Source organism: Melospiza melodia, chromosome 4 (genome assembly GCF_035770615.1).
Source record: "Melospiza melodia melodia isolate bMelMel2 chromosome 4, bMelMel2.pri, whole genome shotgun sequence".
Lineage (NCBI taxonomy): Eukaryota > Metazoa > Chordata > Aves > Passeriformes > Passerellidae > Melospiza > Melospiza melodia.
In genome coordinates this window covers 20,788,639-20,808,805 of record NC_086197.1, presented here as the reverse complement: position 1 = coordinate 20,808,805, position 20,167 = coordinate 20,788,639, and the positions used below count along the sequence as shown (strand labels likewise).

At 47.2% G+C, this 20,167-nt stretch overlaps 1 protein-coding gene across 1 annotated transcript; it reads right to left on the bottom strand.

The window, feature by feature from the left end:
• Positions 1-347: 347 nt before the first annotated feature.
• On the bottom strand, positions 348-19,799 carry SSPN (sarcospan). Its single transcript, XM_063154178.1, has 3 exons — positions 19,378-19,799; positions 8,455-8,541; positions 348-3,638 (listed from the first exon to the last, which is right to left on the bottom strand). Exons 1-3 carry the CDS (start codon positions 19,699-19,701, stop codon positions 3,276-3,278), a joined length of 774 nt encoding a protein of 257 aa, XP_063010248.1. The 5' UTR covers positions 19,702-19,799; the 3' UTR covers positions 348-3,275.
• Positions 19,800-20,167: the final 368 nt, after the last annotated feature.

Here is a 20,167-nt window from a genome sequence, read left to right as displayed (position 1 = left end):
CGTTTCTGTGGAATTCACCTACAAGATAAATTTCCCAGGCTTATAAAAAATTGTTTTCTTCTTCAACACCTCTGTCCTTTCCAAGCCTTGTAGTCCCAGTCTTTCTCCTGGTGCAGTCCACGTGGAGTGTGACACTGGGAAAAGGCTGGGAGGTGTCTGGATATGCTGTGGTAGGTGAAAATCCTTTAATTAGTACCTTCCAAAATTCTCAATCAAAGCAAAATACACATTGTAAAACCATACCCAGGGGGAAACCAGTTCCAAAACCTTCCGTGTCTGTTTCTCCACCTCTCCTGTTTTGATTTTATGCTCTTGAGATACATGAAAAGGAAATAAAGAAGTTCATCTTTGCTAGATCGAAATGCCCCATATTTATTCATTAAGCATATAAACCACCAACAGAATACATGATGAATATTGCTTTCTTCCAGAGCAAAGGGTTAAGCTGCATTGTGCTGATTAGCAAACCGAATTCGTGGCTGGAAGCGAAGGGTGAGCTGATACGGAGGTGCGCAGCTTGTTAAGTGGAGCAGGCTGTGTTATCCAGACCTCCCTTCTCCTCCCTGCCCACACGCCGAAGGCATTCACAGCAGCTCTGTGATCATCCCCGCTGTGCCTGCCGTGCCCCAGAGCAGCCCCAGCCAATCTCAGCCCCGGGCTGAGCAGGCAGAGGCCAGGCACCACAGCCCAGCCCCGTCCCCAGCACCTGGAGGTGATTGGAGACCCGGTGAGAACGTGTGGGTGAGGCACAGGTCAGGGATCAAGGAGACAGTTGCAGCTCTGCTGGACATGCTGCTGGGCCAGGATGGAGGGCTGCACACCAAGCTATCCCCTGAGCAAAGGGACATTTGGGATGGGTGGAGGGAAGCATGCTCTGCTCTGCCAGCACAGCCTTCCTCTTGCTGTGCCAGCCATCGTGCAGTGGTGAGGGTGGGGGGAGGCCCCAGAGCTCAGCTGTCATTCAGACTCCCTTTGATCCCTTTCCTGCTCCTTGTTATCTTATGTGTGGAGAGAGGAACCCACAATCTTGGCTGGAGGGAGGGGCAGGAGCACCGAGGGCCATGCAGGTAGGAGGAAGGTACATCCTCTGCCCTGAGCCTCCACAGAGGGCATGGCCAAAGGTTTGTGTGGGATGGGGACAAACCTGAGCACAGCATAAGGTGAGAGGCACCCCTGTGTATCCATTTCCAGGCAGCATGGCCCTGCCACATGAGCACTGCTGGCAGCATGTTTCACCAGAGCCATGGGAGATGGGCTGGTTCCTGCCAGATCCACATGGATGGCCCCAAGGATGAGTCTGGTACCACCAGCCTGCCATCCCAGTCCTCTCCTGTCTCAGCTTGCCCCAGCAGTGCCTGGGAGGCAGACTGAGGTCTTTGGGTGGGTGGTGACACGGGCAGTGCCCTGCAGCCAGGTTTAGGAGTGGTTGTTACTTTTAGGTGCAATAAAAAGGGTCATTTGGAAGCAGATCTCAAAACCCCTCATGTCCTGCAGCTCCTTGCTTTGTGGCTTGGCAGAGAGCATCTTGGTTGATGCTATGTCTGCTCCAGATGCACTTTCCATGACTAAAACTACAGCCCCGACACCCAGCAGTGTTGTAGGTGGGCTACAGGAGGCTTCACTACACTGTGATCTCCTGACCCTGGAGGCTTGATGGTCTAGCCCCTGGATGATGTGTGATCACCGTATGGAAAACAGGTTTTTTGTAGGATTAGAGCTCCTTAGACAACCAAGTTTCTGCCAGTCTGGGTTTTTGACTTTTTGATGACTATTTTTGCTGCAGAAACTTGGCTGGTTTTTTTCTTCAAAGCCTTATATAAATTTCATTTGCTTCCTCCTAGCTAGTGATTATGGCACAATTTTTCTGGCATGTGATTGCTCCACCCCACCTCCGAGACATCCTTGTTCTGGCTGGGATCGGGAAATCCCTCGTCATGGCAGGGTGTGAGCACCAGCTGGCTTGCCCTTGCACAGATATGGATCAGGAGGCAGTGCCAAATGCTGCCAATTAGGAATTGCTCCTAAATTTAGCTGTCCGTGCTGTGCAAGTGGAAATGGCAGTTCAAGGGACAAACCAAAGTAGTTGTCTTGGTATAAGGCTAATGAGATGTAAAGCACTTCTAGAGCTGCGCTTTCAGGGTGAAGAAGCACTGCTTAAATACACTTTGTTTTTCCATCCTCATTAAGAAATCATTATTCTGTTGCCCACATCATTACCAGAGATGTCTTTGGGAGACTGGCAGTCTCTTCTTGCTTCCCTCCCTCCACCCCATTTTAAAAACATTCATTGTTGCAGGGATGTATCTTTCAGGGCTGTTGGCCCAACTCCACTGCTGGTGTGTAAGGCTGATTGTCTTCAGAGGAGTTACACCAAAAATGCATTTGGCCTTTTGTGCTTGAAGTATAATTGGTGGAACTGGCTAAAATCCGGGTTTGTCAGCCTGCAATTAGAGCATTATGGACATAGTTTTAAACATGACTACTGATTTAGGGTCCCTCTACTTTAGGAGTGCAACTCAAGGTTCCTTAAACTGATATTTTCTCCCAAACATCAGAAATCTGCCTGGGATTTCAATCAGGACCCACCAAAGAACCTTCAGTGAACTCACTCTTATTTGTTGTTTATTAGTAATTGGGTTAGGTAGCCTAAATCATTATTCACTCAGAAAAGTTATATGTATATTTTATATGGCAGCCATCAATATATTCACTTTGGTGTTGGTCTCAACCTGCATTGGAAGATGTCTTGACCTCCCTCATCCCTACCTGAATGTTAAATTCCCATCAGGTTAGCATGGATTACACCCAGAGCACCAAGACATGATATATTCCCAAAGCATGTTCCCACTGATATAATTAAGCAGTTTGGATCAGATCCCTATCTGGCAGAAATTGGTATAGCTTCTCTGAAGGCAAGAGGGAAATGGGCCCTATTTTGTAATGGCTGTAGCCCTGCAGATGAGTTCCCAAAGAGTTTATCCATGGCTATTACAGATCCTCTGTGGGGAGCATTTGCACAGCTGCATCTTTAGGACTCTGTGACCTGCTTTAGGATTCTGGGCTGCTAATCTCACAAGAGGCCTTTTCTCAAGAGCAGCCATACGAAATGCTCCCAAAAGGATTGAAAAATAAATTCATTAAAGCCATGTGAGCATTTTTCCTCATCAAACACCTTCCAAGGGCCCATCCCTTTGCAGTGCCTGTGGTGGCAGATCCCATCCCTGGTCACAAGCCCCTGCCAGCCCAGCCCAGCCCAGCCCAGCCCAGCCCAGCCCCTACACTTGCTGCCCGTGGCCCTCAGCAGCTGTGAGGGGCTGGAAGCGAACGCCCACGTAGAAGACCTGGTAGCGGTGCTTCCACACCACGAAGCACATGAGCAGGCACACCAGGGCTGCCACCAGGTTGAGAGCCATCTGCAGGAGGAGGTACAGGCTGAGCATGCTGCTCAGACTGCCACAGTCGGCGTCCCGGTACACGAAGGTGCGGCCCAGCGGGTCGGCAGTGTCCAGTTTGCACTGGCAGGAATCCTGGATGGTGTCACAGGTGAACTTGGTCAGCTGCAAGTAGTGGTGTGCAGCAAAAGCCACTGCCAAAACACAGGCAACCAGAGCCAGGGCGCTCAGGAGAAAATACAGCAGCTGAAAGAAAGGGGGGAAAAAAAGAGATAACCCCCCTTTTTCCAGCTTCATAGAGATTGAGGAACTCACAAGGAATGCAGCACATGTACTTTGCAGGGAATGCACACCCTCAATGTACTGTCTGGAGATTGGGTGCTTCAGCAAGCAAGGCTCCTTGTGATGAGCAGTTCAGCAGGTCATCTCAAGAACTTGCCTTGCATGTTTTATATGAGCATTGCCTTGCAATTTGGAGTCCTGGGGAGAGCACCAAGGAACTGGTGTGTCTATACATCAAGAAGCTTTCTAGAGAGGGAGGGAGCACTTTCCTCTCCAGTCGTACCTGCATTGACCGGAGTCACGGTCATCAGCTGAGACAAATTAGTGCCTGGAAGCAGAGCTGAGCAGATAAGCCTTGGGCTGCCATCTTACCCCAGGTTGTGCTGAGCTCTAGGTGTTTTTGCTCATGCGTTATTCTCGGTTTGCATGTCCAAACAAATCTGATTTAAACTTGCAAATCAGGCAGTGGGGTGGCTGATCTCTCACTTTAGGCCCTGTGGATGCAGCCAGCCTTTTGCTTCCCAGGTCCTACTGTGGAATGGGAATGCAGATCTCCACAGAAAAAGTGTGTGCTGTGCTCAGTCTGGTTCCAAAACCTGTCCCCGAAACATGGGGAAGTCTTTCACAGGCATGAAAGGGCAGCAAGCACCTTTCTTTTCCCAGTGCTACAGAGTGAGAAGGACAAGGGTCTGCTCGTCACCTCCACTGCTCCTCACAACAGTGGCAGCTTAAAAATAGCGTGGCTTTTATCAAGGGTAGCTCTGCAGAGTCCACCCCCACAAACACATGGAAACTGGCAGCAAGTCAGAGCCTTTGACACTCTGGGATTCACCTGAGAGCTTTGGATACCAGCACATATGGGCTTCCCTTTGCTTTTGATAGCTGGAATTGGCAGTTGCTGCACTGCGTACAAAATATGTGTGAATGTATATTAAAATCATGTTCTGTGTTTAGCCAAAATTGCATTTTTTGGTTCAGTTCAGCACTGTAAAAACATTTATTTTCCTTGGCGTCTTATCTGTCAGACACATGGCATGGTTGGGAATCTGTTATTTTAAACAGCAGCTTCTCTCTCTCTTTCTCTCTCTTAACCTCAATTCTGCAAGCAAAATATCAATATAAAAGCTTTTTTTTTTGACCTTGAAACTCCAACTATGTATGTCTTGATAAAATTCACACTCCTGGTGTATTTATCTTAGAACTACACTGTGAATCAATTTTCTGTTTGGTTGCCAGCTTGAAAAAAAATATTTGGGATTATTGCAGGTCCTGAAGCACTATGTACATTTTCCCCCTCATATCACCAAATTCTTACTGAAAGATCTTACTTTCCAAGACCTGGCTGCTGTTAAATTTAATTACTTTCCCTGTGGCCTTAAACCGAGGGCAGCTTCAAAATGAGGGTGGCTCTTATTAAATGCAATTACTTTGCCCCCACAGCTTTCAAGGGAAGGGTCCATGGGAAAGGTGAAGCTGGAAAATGGGGCCAACTCCTCATATGAAGCATACAGAAGATGGAGTGCTGCTGACTGATGGACCCCCTCCAAACCAAGATGTGGTAATTCATAAGCCAATGGCATTGTTTTCAAAGATGGGGAAAACAGAAAATGGACAAATGTTGGTTGTTCTGTGATATAGAAGTCCTGGTGGAAGTCCCTGGATTCAGCCCAGCAGAAGACAGAATCAGGCCTCCCTAATAGATGGGATACTAGGCCAAGACTGCACCATGTGCCTGATTCTCCCTTGGCAGGCATTTTATTTAGCTAACAACTTCTATCCAAAGTCAGAACACAACAGCCTAATCTATGCTCCAGGTACAGTAAGGGAGAATTTGTCTGTTGTGTTCCTACAGGGAAGGAAATCTCAGAATATGAATACACAGGCAGCTCTTATGATAATCCTTAGAGGCAAAGGGAGATGCATGGGGGACTCGGGGCAATTTCCAAAAAGCTTATTATTCTCACAAGATGTTTGCAGAGGAATCTCTCTGCGAGCTGCTGAAAATGAACACGTTCCCAAATATCAAAGGTGAGCCAAATGCAAGCACTGCCTCTGAGGGAGCACAAGACAGCGAGTGCTGAGATTCCATCAGCAGATTAATCACATGCCAGACCTGGAGGCAACTGCAGCATCACAAATACAACTGTGTGGTGGGCTCTGCCCAGGAACCAGGACTTGCTACTGGAAAACTGGTTTTTAACAGCTTCAGAGAGACAGGCACTGCAATTGCTGCTTAAATAGAAGGAGAAAAAGGAAGTGGGGAGACACAGTGTACAATGACCTCAGAGCATGGCAGCTCATCCTCCTTCGTGCCCCACATATGAGGAAGAGACGTTTTAGCAACATTTACTGGCAATAGTTGTCCTCTGTGACTAAATTGAAATGAATAACAGGAAGATGGATTAAGTTCCTCATGGAAAAGGCTGCTCATAGTTATCAGAGGTGAAAGCAAAGGGGTTTGCAGAGGTGGATCAGGAGGCCCCTTTTGAGGGCGGTGGTGCTCAGGCATGAGCCCCTGCAGGGAACAGGAACCGTGGTGTGCATGGGGTGGGTGTGCGGGAGCAGAGGTGTCACTGCCCCGGGCTGCAGGGAGGGATCTGTCAAATGTCAGCCCAGGAGCTCCAAGGATGGCTCAAGACTTTCCTGTGTGGCACTCACTGGCTGTTGCTGTCCCCCTGAAGGGCACAGCCACCCTCTCTTTGGGTGGCCTCCCTTTCTCAGGGACACATGGCGTGCTGCGGGTACCCACAGCAGTCTCGGGAAGGGACTTCTGCCGAAAGCAGTTCTGACACCTCCTTCTTTAACAGGATCCAGGGCTCATGCAAGTGTGAAATGAAAGAAGCAGCTGCTGAGAGGGAGGAAGGCAGAGAGGACTGCACAGGTCTCCTCCTGTTTTCCACTATGAGGGAGGAGTCACTTGCCAATGGTCAGAGGGTCACCTTGGGGGATGACCCAAATCCCCCAGGCCTCTGTGTGTGTGTGTGTGTGTGTGTGTGGTCCTCCGCTCACAGTGATCATTGGGCTGTGCAAGGGAACTTGGGGTGCTCAATGCACTCCAGGGAAGTTCAGCCTGGATTTTCCTGCAGGATGATGCTTGCCTGATGGGGACCAGCTGTCAGTGTGAGGGCAGGACTTGGGCCACACCTGGTAAGGATGGTCGGAGTGGATCGGGCTGAATCCAAATGCAGGGCTTGATGAATCTTCAGGCCCTCAAGGAGAAAAGAACAACCCTCTGAATAATCTGTCTTATGACTGCAGTCTTGCATCCTGAGCCTTGTCATAGCTAATGCTTGTTTTTAGTTCAGAGAGAGCCTTTAACTGAAATTCAAAGATTTGAGAAGTGATACTGGAGATGTAGATGAGTCCTATGTGATCGAAGTCCTGGAGAATAGTTTTAGCTCCTACTTTGTTAAAATAGGTATGAGCCCTTCAGACAGAAGCTTTTTTTTTTTTTTTTTTTTTTCCTGTTATCTCAAACTGTGGGATAACAGCTCCCAGCAGGGACGTGGGACAGGAGAGGTGAACAGCCTGGGAATGATGAAGTTCTGTGGCATGCTGCAATAGGAAATTCTGGGAAGGTGGATTTTGGGGAGGATGGTGCCTTGGGTAAGCAACAGTCCATGGGCTATTGACTGAACCAGGGAGATTTAAGCTCTAATTCTGCCAGGTGATGAGGAATGGCCCATTTTACATCACCTCGGGAGCAATTCCAAAATGTCTGTTTTCCTACGGGGAACGATGGCTCACATTCCTTACGGTCAGGGTGGGTGGCAGAGACATCTGAGCTGCCCAGCCCGGCGTGCCCTTCCCAACACCAGGGATGACTCCCTTCCTGCCTGGATGCCAAATTCAATTTACTGCTGCGGGGCAGGCAGTAAAAAGCCTGGCGTGGCAGCCCCCGCCCAGCCCAGTAACCTTCCTTGGGGGCGGAAAGGTGACAAGGGACAATGTGGAGGCAGCCACAGGGCAGGCACAATTGTTCTTCTCCCTTTTTTTCTTTAAGTACGGGAGAAGCTCGAGAAAGACACAAAAGACACACCGGGGTCTAATTTCTAAGGCAGGATGGATGCCAGTGTTTGAAAAGCTGCTCCTTGCATTTTGTTTCCTTCTGCCTGTTTCCAGTTAATAATCACTGTTATTTTGTGCTGCTTGCGTCGGTATTTTTCTCAGTTATTATGTGTCTGCAAAATATTAAGAGCCCTGAAAATTACAATAATAAGGAAAAATAGCCCAGGAAAAATGGTGTTAAAAACAAGCATTCTCAGCCTTGCTCTTCTAGTTGCTCACCAGTGTGTCAGCAAAGCAGTTTTGGAGACAAAGGTGGGGTATGGTGCAGTTCCTGCAAAGCTCAGATGGGAATTTGCTTTGTGGGAGAATGCACGTCCCTGTGCTTTCCCAGTACTTTCTCATTAAATATTAAACCTTGGTTTAAGTGGACTCATTTTATGCCACCTTACTTCTTACCCTGCTCACTATCTCCATTTAATCTACTCAAACTCTCAGAACACTTCCCAAATTATTCCAGCTTTGTCTATATTCCTAAAACGTGGCAAATAAAATGGTATCTTGTTCTGATTTGAAATGTTATTAGAGTTTCCCTTTTATAGGATACAGTTTCTTCCTTAGCTGCCTGGAAAGTAACAGAAAACCATTCCTGCATTTCAAGTGTGCATTTTCACTTCTTTTCCTGTGTTCTTAAAAATATCGCCTATATCAACTTTTAAAATTATATTTAATTATATGAGAAGGAAAAAAAAAAGCTTAAAAAATATTCAGGTACCTTCACTGTGAACTGTGCACATGTCTTCTCATCAGGTTGGTACGAGATACAAAGCAGAACAAATCCCACTAAGGCCACCACACAGACCTGCAAAGGAAGAGATGTAAAATGTGTCAAGGTTAAAAAACACAAAACACAAAACACAATTTTTTTCCTCCCCAAGCCAAGACAACTTTCTGTGTTTGCAGGACCATAATTCAAGAAGGAGTGTGGAAGCAAAGTCATCAAAGACACAGCACAGCAACAGCCCCCAGGATGTGTGTTGAATTTTTGCCCACACAACCATCAAAAAAGAGCAGAAGGTTTCTGAATTTGGGCTTACAAGCCCAAAGAGCACCATCCTATGTAGTTCTGGGTGCTGACAGGGTTTTTATGTCACCCATGCAAGTTTTAAATCATTAAACCACAGCTGCCACTGGGTAAGAACAGCAGAGTTTATTGCAGAGGCTTTCGCCCTCTTTTGGAGTGGACATCTTCCTAAAGATATCCATCTCCCCTACAATCTGAAACTGTGCTTTAGCCCTGTGGCAGTAATTGCTGAAGATTAAACATAATGCAAAAGTATTTGCATACTTGTTTATTCATTTAGCCATATTTATTATTATTTCTGGATTTATCTGCAGAAGGAGGTACTCACAGATTGGCATTTTCCAGTTAAGAAGGGAAGATCCTTCTCTGAGCAACTAGCCCAATGAATGTGATTTGCTTTTTTGTGTTTAGAAAACACAGTGTATCCCCACACTGTGCTAAGCTCTCCAGTCAAGTGCTCTCCTCTCCCAGTTTTTGGAGGATCAGTGAGCAAACCTGACAGGAGGACTTAGGAGCAGCAGACTGCTGGTTTTGGCAGCTCATCCCCTGGATGGAGGAGCTGGGTACCAGGCACCAGGTGAGGGCTCCCCATGGGGCTGGATCTGGGCTTGAGAGAGACTGTTGGCAGCTGGAGGTGTGTTTGGAGGAATCTGTGCATGTTTGAGCTGCCTTGGAAAAACAGGTCAGTTGATGGCATCCATGTGTTTTTAAATGACCCTTCAAATCACACCTTTAGAAGCCATTTTAGGTGTGATGAGCCTTAGTGGGGACTTTGGATGAGATCAGGCACTGTCCTTTCAGAGGTCCTCCCTACATGCAGGGCCAGGAGCAAGTCTGTGCCTCCTTGCTAGGAGCATCTTGGTTATAAATGACAGCTGTTGAATTCTCAGTGACTGCAGCAAAATTCTATATTTTTTTTACCCTCTCCATTTTACTTCTGAAGTTTGGAAGAGTTGTCATTAATTTGAGGCTTTCTGCTTTCCCAGAGCAGTGGGATTTGCCCTGTTTGGCCATCGCCATGTGTGAGCTGCCTTTGCCAAGGTGGGGCCATGCCATGGAGATGCCTGCAGGAGTGTGGGGCTCCATCACAGCCCCATCCCCACCTGCATGTCCTGAAAGTGCTGCTCACATCCAGATTTCCAACTCCACAGGGACCTTGACCTGCAGTGAAAAATGCCCAGCTGTCCTTTTGGACAGTAATGGATAAACACGTTCCTTTTATCATCTGTTGTAGAAAGAGTTATCAAACTTTTTGCACCTTCATTGTTGGTGCAAGGCCCTGCAGCAGCCCTGCAAAGGAGAAGTACCTCCCAACACACACAGAGCCATGTCCCTCAAGAACCTGGGCAATTAGTAACACTTTTCCCCATGAAGTTTTATTTCATGTCATTTCAGTGGGACATGAATAGGAAGTGTTGCCCGAGAACATTTCTAAAGAATGCGTCAGTATTATTTACTCCTTTCCATGTCATGTGTATTTATATTCTGGTCCTGTGACTTACACACGGCCTCCAATTTATTTGTTTCTTTCTTTTTATTGTTGACAGCCATAGCTGACAGGGTTGTCTGGGGAAAAAACAACCTTTCTTGTCAAAGGTCCTTCAGTGCTGGGGTTTTTTTGCCCTGTAGTGCTTCTGTGTGACTGAACCATGTTTTATTTCTCAGGATTAATCGCCTATGTCCTTGGTCCCTTGCACCATATATTAATCTTTTAATTCAATTAACATGCCCATAAAACTTAAATCATAAGAAATTCTATTGCTGATAATATCCAAATGATAAACTCCCCCAGTGCCAGTAATGGCTGAAGGAGAGAACCTGGAGCAAGAACTAAAAAAACAATAAGCTTAAACACACTGTCTTAACATCATATCCCCAAAATTCATGACAAATCATAGGGGCTCCTCACATCAAAGCTGGACCTAAGTATTTCCAGGATCTGGTGCTGAAGGATCTTGTTATGAGCAATAAATCAAATTTGCTTTGCTTCAGCTACACTAGTGGGCATTTACACTTGCATGGACCGAGAGCCAGATTTGCCTCCAGATGACTGCCATGAGACATCATGGGACTGTTCCCACTCCTCCTTCCCCTTCCATTTAACCACAGAGGGCTGACAGGGCTGCATTCATTTCCGAGAGCAGAGACCAATGCTGGAATTTTCTCTCTGCCATCAAGTGCCTCGGACAACTTTTGCAGAATTCCTGCTGGCTTCACACATGGCAGGATCAGACCTCCCTCTTCAGAAAGCTTCCCATACAAAGGGCTATCACTTAAAAGCAGCTCCATTCCTGCACATGCTTTCTAAAGGTCCTCTGGGATTTAAATAATATACTCAGGGACACTTGAAGAGGCACATTTGTAGAGAGGTATTTCTAAAGGATTACACTGGGTCAGGATTCCTGCAAGTCTTGGCCAGGATATTTCAGAAAGCTTAAGCATTTCTTTCATAAGAACACAGTAACATTTTAAAATTTTTTTTTTTAAACCAGAGATGTGTGTTTTTCTAAGTGGCAGTAAAAAATAACGTGGCTGAGAATTATGACCCACATATGTTTAACATTTCAGCTCTTTAAAGGTAAATTCACTCCTTGGAGGAAACCAAAGCGTGGAACGTTTATATAGGAAACAGCTCTATGCTGCTATTTTATACATTATTAATAGATCAGCTTTGAATTACACCTGTGAAGTGTAACAGAATAACTATAAAAATCCGCTGCTAAGTATTTTTTAGGAGCCTCTAAGTAACTATAACAGCTGCAGGCGTGTTACAGGTGCTGTCGATGCTGATTGCTAAGCAGCATTAGGTAATCCCACATCCTGGTGCTGCCGCAGCCACTGCCACATCCCAGTGTGAAGCACACATTTCCCATGCCTTATTGACTGAGCACACAACATAAAATGCAATTGAACCCACTTCAGCACGTGCTTGCCACCAATCGATGTGCATTTGTTACACAAATAAAACAGATTCTCTGAGACCTGCAGGATGGCACTTAATTAGATCAGCTCTGGTCAACTGTTACCCAGAAATCCAGGAATTTGCATTTCTGTGCATGTTTCAACTCCAGTTTATTTCAAGATCCTACTTCAAAATTTCCATATGGACTAACACACCCCTTCCTGAATAGGTAGTGACGTGAAAGGTTATCCAAGGGAAGAATTTAATTTTGGAAAGCACTGCCTAGAAAAAGACCCAAATGTGATACAGAAGTATTTAGGAAAGGTAGAGATTTGATTTTGCTTAAGGCATACCCTGTGAAATCCCCCCAGTTCACAACCCAGGAGAACAGCTATTTACTAACACTGGCTGAAGAATTTAAATATTTAGGCTATACAAAAATTTTAATAATATTTCTTTTTGGAGGGAAGCAGTAGGCATTCCTCCCATTGGGCAGGAACACCTCAGGGCTGAAAAGTGACTTAAGAATTGTTGGTTTTTTAAGCCAAAATCAAAACAGGAGGAGAAGTTTTCTAGCTTGCTCCCACTCCAAAGAGGGCAGGAACCTGTTGTCACGCTATCCCATCTGCTCCTGCAAGGATTCAGCACAAGGTGTACGAGGAGCACAAGGACACCCCATGGCAGGGCTGAGGAAGGTTGGGTGTAATTAGGGGAAATCTGAACACGCAGGGCACAAATTTCCGCTGCGGTTTGCACTCATTATCTTTGCACGCTGACATATTCATGTGATTTGCTTTATTCCGACAGATTTCAAAACCACAGATTGCTCTAATCTGTCTCCATCTCTCCCCTGTATGCTTGTGAAACTGGTTTTCCTTTTGTTATTGCTACAATTTTAGCCCAAATGTAGAATGGGTGGTTTTCTCTAGCAAACTACCTCCTACCCAGAGCATCTTGAAAACCTTGGCTGGTAAAGCAGGAGGGTTGGGAACATCCACCAAGAAATGAAGGCAGGAGACAAAAACCTGGCTCTGAGGAGCATCCTGAGTCTGTGCCACATCACAAGACAAATGCTGCAAACGCTCACAAAGGCACAGTACTGCTCTGTGTATGGGGGCTTCGTTTGCAAGAACCTCCTGCCATGATTTTTAGGGGCAGAAAGCAAACACACTGCAGGACAAAACCTCTCCCAGGTACACTTGCAATGCCACACAGCACTGCTGAGACCCACAGCAGGACTCTTCCTATTTAATGAGAATGTAAACTCAAACTTCAGGAGGAAAATTGCTGTTAATAGAATTAGGAAGACAGCTCCATTATGGACAAGTTATTTTGTAGTTGCTCACTTGGAGACACTGGGGATCTTTCTGTTTTTAGGGACACAGGTAAAGAATGTTCTCTTGCAGCTGTCTCTGGAGTTTCTGGCTCTTCCTCACTTGGCTGATGGTTCTCCCACCTTATCAGATACAGCAAGGCTTAGCTCCTGTCTACACCTTTGGAGAAGCTGCTTTATCCCCCAAATCTAACACTCCCACTGGACACAGATTTTGATGCAGGAAAGAACCCGTCCCTGTTGGCTTTGCCAGTATAAACCTGGATCACCTCTGGTGCCAGACATCTCTACAGGCTGCTGCAGACAGCAGCACTGAAGTTCATTGGCTTTATGAGGTTTAAGGAAGCTGTGATGAAAGTGGGTGCTGCAGGCAGCTTCCACTGCCAGCTTTCATCAGCCTCAGGTCAGCCTGGGTCTCACTGTCACGTGTGAAAGAAGCCAGTCTGCAGCACAGAGGTACTGTGCCCTAATTTTTTTTTACCCCTTACAGACTTCTTATTAAATTTAAGGACAATTTAGTTGCATATAAGTTACTTCCAGAAATAATGACTATAATAATAATAATAATAATAATAATAATAATAATAATAATAATAATAATAATAATAATAATAATAATAATAATAATAATAATAATAATAAACATGTTTATAGTGGTTGCAGGCAAAGTCCATCATCATCATCTAGGAAATCATTCTTTTAACAGCCATAAACCCCACAATAACTGCCCATCCCTGCCCCACCTACAGAATAAAATAATGATGTCTTTACTACAGGTCCCTTCAAGCCATGCAATAACACCCTCTGGCAGATCCACAACTTTCTCTTAAATCCTGTAAAATCATCAAAACCCTGCAAGAGCATCCACAATCAAATGAAATGCTATTTTTTCCTTAATAATCTTTGCTGTTTAGGTCAGTTGCTCATCACTTGTGCTAAGGTAAGATTTTATTCCCCCAAAGGCTACAATTGCTTACACAGCCAGGAGCTGCAGCAGCAGCCCATTGCTGCTGTAAAACCAGAAATACAGTCCTGGCTGAACAAATGCCTGAAGGATCAAAAAAATAAAATAAAATAAAATAAGAGTTCACAGAGCCAGCAGAGATTTTCAGCCTGAGAAGTGCAGCGTGGCTGAGAGTACTTGTGAACACCACTCGTGGTTTGGGGTGTGTCTGCGACTGTGAAAGCCACCATCCTCATAGTCATGAGGTTGCTTGGGCTGGGGAAACCTGTTTGATATCCCTCTCCAAATATTACCTAGGCTTTTTGCACAAATTCCAGCCAGGAATTCTGCAGCCAAACTGTGGGACAAGCCACAGATGGGTCCAGGATTAGACCAGCCCTGGGCAGGTATCAGACACAGTTACCTCCTCAAATCATTCCTTCAGAGTGTTTGAACATTTCTCTCCATCAAAGTTTTCCACTCCACACCTGAGCAAAACCAGAGCGTGAATTTTAGTAAATCAATGCATGGTTACTCTTGGAAGAGGATGAGATTTAAGGGCAGAGGGTTCTGAAGAGTCCTGCTCTGGTGCTACACATGGCTCTAAACAAGCCCTGGCCTCTTCTTCAAGGCAGTCCTCCCTTAAACCTTTTAATGTTTGCCCATGGCTAACTGAAGCTAGCCTGTACCAAAAATTTATGGATGCCTGCAGACTTTTTGATGGCACCAGCTTTCAAGAGTCACCTTCTATTAGAAATTGAAAATGGTTTCCCCAAAAACAAGTTATAGAGACATAAACATTATAGACATTAAACAGTTACAGAGACATTTCTGATTCCAGGTAAATGAATGTTGATTAAGCTGCTTTTTCAGTTAGAAGTCTGCCTGCCTTTTGCACCCCACAGCCCCACATCAGCCTCACCTCCAGCAGGGCAGAGAAGCCAATGCTTGAGCGCTGATGCCAAAAAGCCACAAGCCATGGCCACCCCTGAGTAAAAGCACAGGGACCCTCTGGCCTGGGGAACACCTGGGGAGATGGAGAAGGGCTGGAGCAGGGAGAAGGATCAGAGCTGCTGGGCTGGGGGCTCAGCCCATGGCTGATCTTTTGGGGTGCTTTTTGCAATAAAATCAGTGACAGCTGAAGCCACAGTTGCTGCCTTGAGCTGCTCGTGAATCAGATTTTTTTAAATGTTTTTAAAAGTCCTAATTTTAAGAACATCTATACATATACATTTAAAATAACTTCCTGACAGAACTAATAAACACCCTGGATAATCATTTCTGATGAGCACTTCTGTAACTTTCTTAACTCCCTGAGTCTGCAAAACAGGGCTGAAAGGGGAGCTTGCCCATGAAAACTCTGATACTCCACTTTTGATCGCAGTGGAAATAATCTAAAGTAGGTTTTTCAAGGAGAAATACATCGTTACTTCTTCTGGGTGTCAAAAGGCCACAAGCTAATGAAAAAGAATGAAAAGGATACCATTAATATCTACTGTCTCTGCAACACTTTTCATCCCAGGATCTCAAAGCAAGGGGTGAAGGATGGCCACTATTAACCCCACTTTGCAGGGGAAATAACAAAGTCTTAGCAAGGTTAAGTAACTTGCCCAAAGCTTTGCACCAAGCCAGTGGCAAGACACAGGAAAAAATAAAGCCCTGCACCCATGAGGGGTTTGTGAAGAGTTTGTCCTGCAAAGCAGCAAGAAGGAAGAGACTGCCTTCCAGGGAGTCCAGCCTGCAGTCTGGGGGGCTCAGGACAGCTCTCATGGGCACCTCCACTGTAACTGGTTCCAGGCAGGTGAAACAAATGCTGCCCTCGCTGCTTTTACTGCATTTATCTGCCTGTCCTAGCAATGGGGCAGAGGCTTTTACAGGGAATAGGTTCCTGAAGCCAAAGCAGAAGTGGTAAATCCTGAAGGCTTTGTAGTTGCTGTCCATAAAATTTTCCTTTGGTTTTTGACTTGTGCCCACGCATTTTTGGACTAAATGCATTTTGGTTTTAAGTGAAGTTTAGCTACTTTTCATGGTGAAATGCTCTGGGTGCAATGCAAGTTTCCCTCTGCAGGGGCTCAGTAGGGAAGGGCTGATGCTCTGGGGATGGAGCCCTGCAGGCTTGGAGCTCTCGTCCACTCCCTGTCAGAGCATCACTGGCCACATTTATTCCCCAGGATGGTGAACCCAATCCCTGGCCTGCTCCAGCCTCACAAACCTACACAGTCAGGTTTTGAACCCATTTAGTGCTGAATTCTGAAAGGGGAATTCTGAATTCCCATTTTATTCAGGCAGCCTTGCCTGGTTTTCCTCACTAGCATTTTCCACTGGCTGCTCCTCTAAAAACAGTTCCTTTCCATTCATGGTAATGCACTGAAGCACTTGATTTTCAGCAAGGAATGGTGTCACCATTTTGCTACTAATAAAGAAGAAGAAAAAAAAACCATCTTTCAATCAATCAGGGTCTATTTAACACATTAGCAATTTTCCTTCATTTTTTTGCCATCCTACATTAACAGCCATGGGGTCAAATCCAGCCTGGTGTAATTCCAAAGGAGTAACACCAGGAATGAGCTTCGCCCATTATATCTAATGTTGCTAAAAAGGTCTCGATAATAGATTTTTAAAGTTCTTGATTCAGAATACTAATCAAGTCCTTTAAAAAGAGCACTTGAGTGGGATGCTACTAAAACAAATATGCTCTGGTATTTTACACCACATCTTTCTGTCCTGTTGCTCATTTCAGTGTGAATATATGAGTTTTGGGAAGACACTTTCTGCCATGAGGTTTATTCTCAAGCAGCACAGGGGTCATCCATCCCCTATCTAACACCTTCCTGCAGCCCAAAAACCAGCCCACAGGACATCCAGCCACATGCAGCTCCTAGCCAAGGGTTCTCCTTCATGGACCAGTTTTCCCCAGCTCTCCAGAGGCCAGTGCTCAGCACAGTCCCCACCACAGCACACCAGCAGCACCCTGTGACTGCACACATGGAATCTCCAGCTCAGCAGCTTTTGGCTATCTCCACCTGATGTCCCAGTGGGCACCAAGTCCCTCCATGGAGCAGATGCAGCACGGTGTGGCACCTGCTGCATTTTGCCCCTCAGATGTGCTTTGCACTGCTCCCATGGTACCACAGCTCCTCACAGCTCTGGGGCTGCCCCACCTCCTCATCCTCTCCTTCTAGCACCAGTTTCCTTTCACTTGCCTCTGACCTGGTGCCAGATCCCTCCTTCCCCTCTGCTTTGGGCTGAGTGTACAGGAGAGCAGCGTGGCTGCCCAGGAGCCTGCCTGGCCACGTGCCCCAGCAGACAGTCCCTGTCACCACCCTGAGGGTAAACAGAGGGGCACCAAGAGCCAGTTTGAGCCAGGGATGAATCAAACCACACTGGAGTGAGCTGGTGACTCAGCATCTCACCAGAGTCCCCAGGTGAGAGTCCCCATCTGACTCAGAGCCGAGGTGCAGTCCCGTTCCCCATGGGCTGCCCACAGCCTGCACTGCTCCTCCAACACCCAGGGCACCCTGCAGCATCCCCCACAGCTCCCACAGTGCCAGCGTTTCCCCAGGAAGTGTTTCCCCAGGGATTCCCCTGGCTGGTGCCTGCAGAACGTGGCCACCAACTCAGCTGAGAGCTGAGCCTTGCTCCGAGTCAGGAATGAGCTCAGGAACGCCCATGGAGAATTATTCCTGATTTTCAGGGGGGAGCTCTGAAAGTGACTGAGCTTGGCCTGGTGTGGGCATCTAAATGTCACTACTGCTGGCAGCTGCTGCTAAAAACAACAGGGGTTAGAGCTCTGTTTTCAGAAAGCAGTGACTTTGGTGGGGTTTCAGGCCTCCCCAGGGGAGGCCAGCCATTTGTGGATGTCTCAGATGAATGCTGCTGGGGCCCTGATGACATTCACACAGGCCAGGGGCTGCTTCATGGCTTTTCTCATATCCCTGGCTGTACATTAGTTCAGTCCAGCTCACTCTTTCCCCACCTTTTTCCAGTGAAAAAGCTATTTCAAACCTGTGATAGCAACAGTGCTGTCTGGAAAAGGCATAATCTGACCTCCAGAATCCTCAAAGTAAACAGGAGGAGTGAACATGCCAATATTGCTATTTTATCTGTATTCCCCTCTGGTTTGTAACAGTCAAAACTTCCCAGGAGGAAATTCCTCTTCCAAGCAAGGGCAGGCTCTTGCTCCACAAAACACCACTAAACTCTTGGACACCTCTTCAGTCAGAAGAGAAACATGAAGAGATGAGTCAGAGGAGCTCTTCCTCTGGGAGCTTGGGCCCTGCTCCTTCCACTCTCTGAAGGCATGCCCAGCAGGATTAACAGAGCAAACCCCAATCAGTTCAGATGCTCAGATAATCTTCTAACAACAAATTCCATTTACAGAAGACGCTCCCATAGCTCTTCAGCGCTTTGAGAAATCTTTTCTCCAAGTACCTAAACACAATTTTTTTTTTGCTGGGAATTCTTACAATCTGACAACACCCAGGACTGTGCTAACACATCAGGGCATATTTTCAGGACATATTTTCCTGAAACCTGTTGCCTAGGGAAGAAAACCTGCATGCTTGATTATATCCATGGCCTATCCCAGGCTGATAATCACTGACCCTGTCCCTCCAGAGGCAAAACTCACGTCCCCAAGCCCACAGCCAGCAGAGTCACAGCACAGATGGCACCACACACCCTGTGCCCATCCCTGCAGGGGTGGCTGCTGCTGGGGATGGGGTATGTGGTGCCACCCCAGGCTTTCCCATCAGGGATGCCTCTGATTCACACCCAGCAGGGCGCTGCCCTCTGCCCAGTGCCCCCAGCCCACGTGGCGTGGCTGGGGTGTCACTCCAAACTTGGCTTGGCAGGAGCCCCCAGCAGGCCCTGGGAAGGGCTCCCTGTCCCTGCCACATCCCCCAGTGCCATCCCCTTCCCCATGGCCACGTGCAGTCAGAGCAGCAGCAGGAACAGGGTTAAATCCCAGCGGTTCTCCAGCACAGCACAGTGAGGAAGCTCCAGGGCAGACACTGCTCTCCTGCTCAGCTAAAAGTTGAGAGTTACAGAGTAATGCTCTCACCTCCAAAACCTGATGGCTAAGGTTTGGTGGGCAAAGAGGGTAGGCAGCATAAGAAATTAACTTCTGTTTTTCAGCATCACCAGGCAGGAGTTCACTGCAAAGCACAAGCTAATACATACATCCAGTGAACAGCAACCCTGTATTTTATTTCAGGTCTGTTGGGTACTGCAAGGAAGAATACCAAAGGCTGTGTTATTCTGCAGGAGCAGTTTTCCTTGGGAAAGTATAGCCAGACACTTAATCCCAGGAATATTTATAGTTAGCATAACTCAAATGGTGTTGTGCATGCAGTTGGTTAGTCTAAAGTGGAGCGTCATGCAGCTTGCATTAATGCTGGCAAAGGCACTTTATGGAGAAACAGACTTTATGCTTACAATTATCCCAGCCCAATATGGAGTGTCTCTGACTAGCAGAGAGGAACTGATGCCTGCCATAAGGAAGCCCAGCACTGTTACAGAGGCGCCCAACGCCAGCTGCAGCAACGCAAACAGCAGCGGGAAACGGCAGCCACAACAAGTGTGGGATTCCTCCTCCTGGCCACTTTTGGGATCCCCCTTGGCTTTCTTCTGCTTCTTCTTCTTCTTCATCGCGGGCTCCTGCGTCGAGCCGGTGCTCTTCTCCCCTCCGGGTGCCTTCCCTGTCTGGCTCTGGGAATTCGGGGCCGTGCCGTGCCGGGCTTTCTTCTCCTCCTTCGCCATGCCGGCGGGCTCTGCGTTCTCACGTGTGTGTGTGTGAGTGTGTGTGTGTGCGTGTGTGTGTGCGTGCGTGTGTGTGTGTGTGTGTGTGTGTGTGTGTGTGCGTGCGTGTGTGTGTGTGTGTGTGTGTGTGTGTGTGTGTGTGCGTGTGTGTGTGTGTGTGTGTGTGTGTGTGTGTGTGTGCGCCGCCGATGGGGCTGCGAGCGTTCTGCCCCCCAAAGCTCCGCTTTGTGCCGGCCGAGCTCTTCCTGGTATTTGAATCAAGGAGGCTGAACAAATATGGAAAACATTTGGAAGCAGATTGTCAGAGCCTCGAAATGCCACATATAGCCCGGAGAAGGGGGGGATGCGAGGGGGGTAGCGCACTGCCAACGTGCGGGCGCCGGCGCAGCCGTGCGCGCAGCGGGCCGGGCTGGTGGGAGCGCACCTCGGGGCAAACGGCAGGGCAGGAATTCCGCATCTCCCGAAC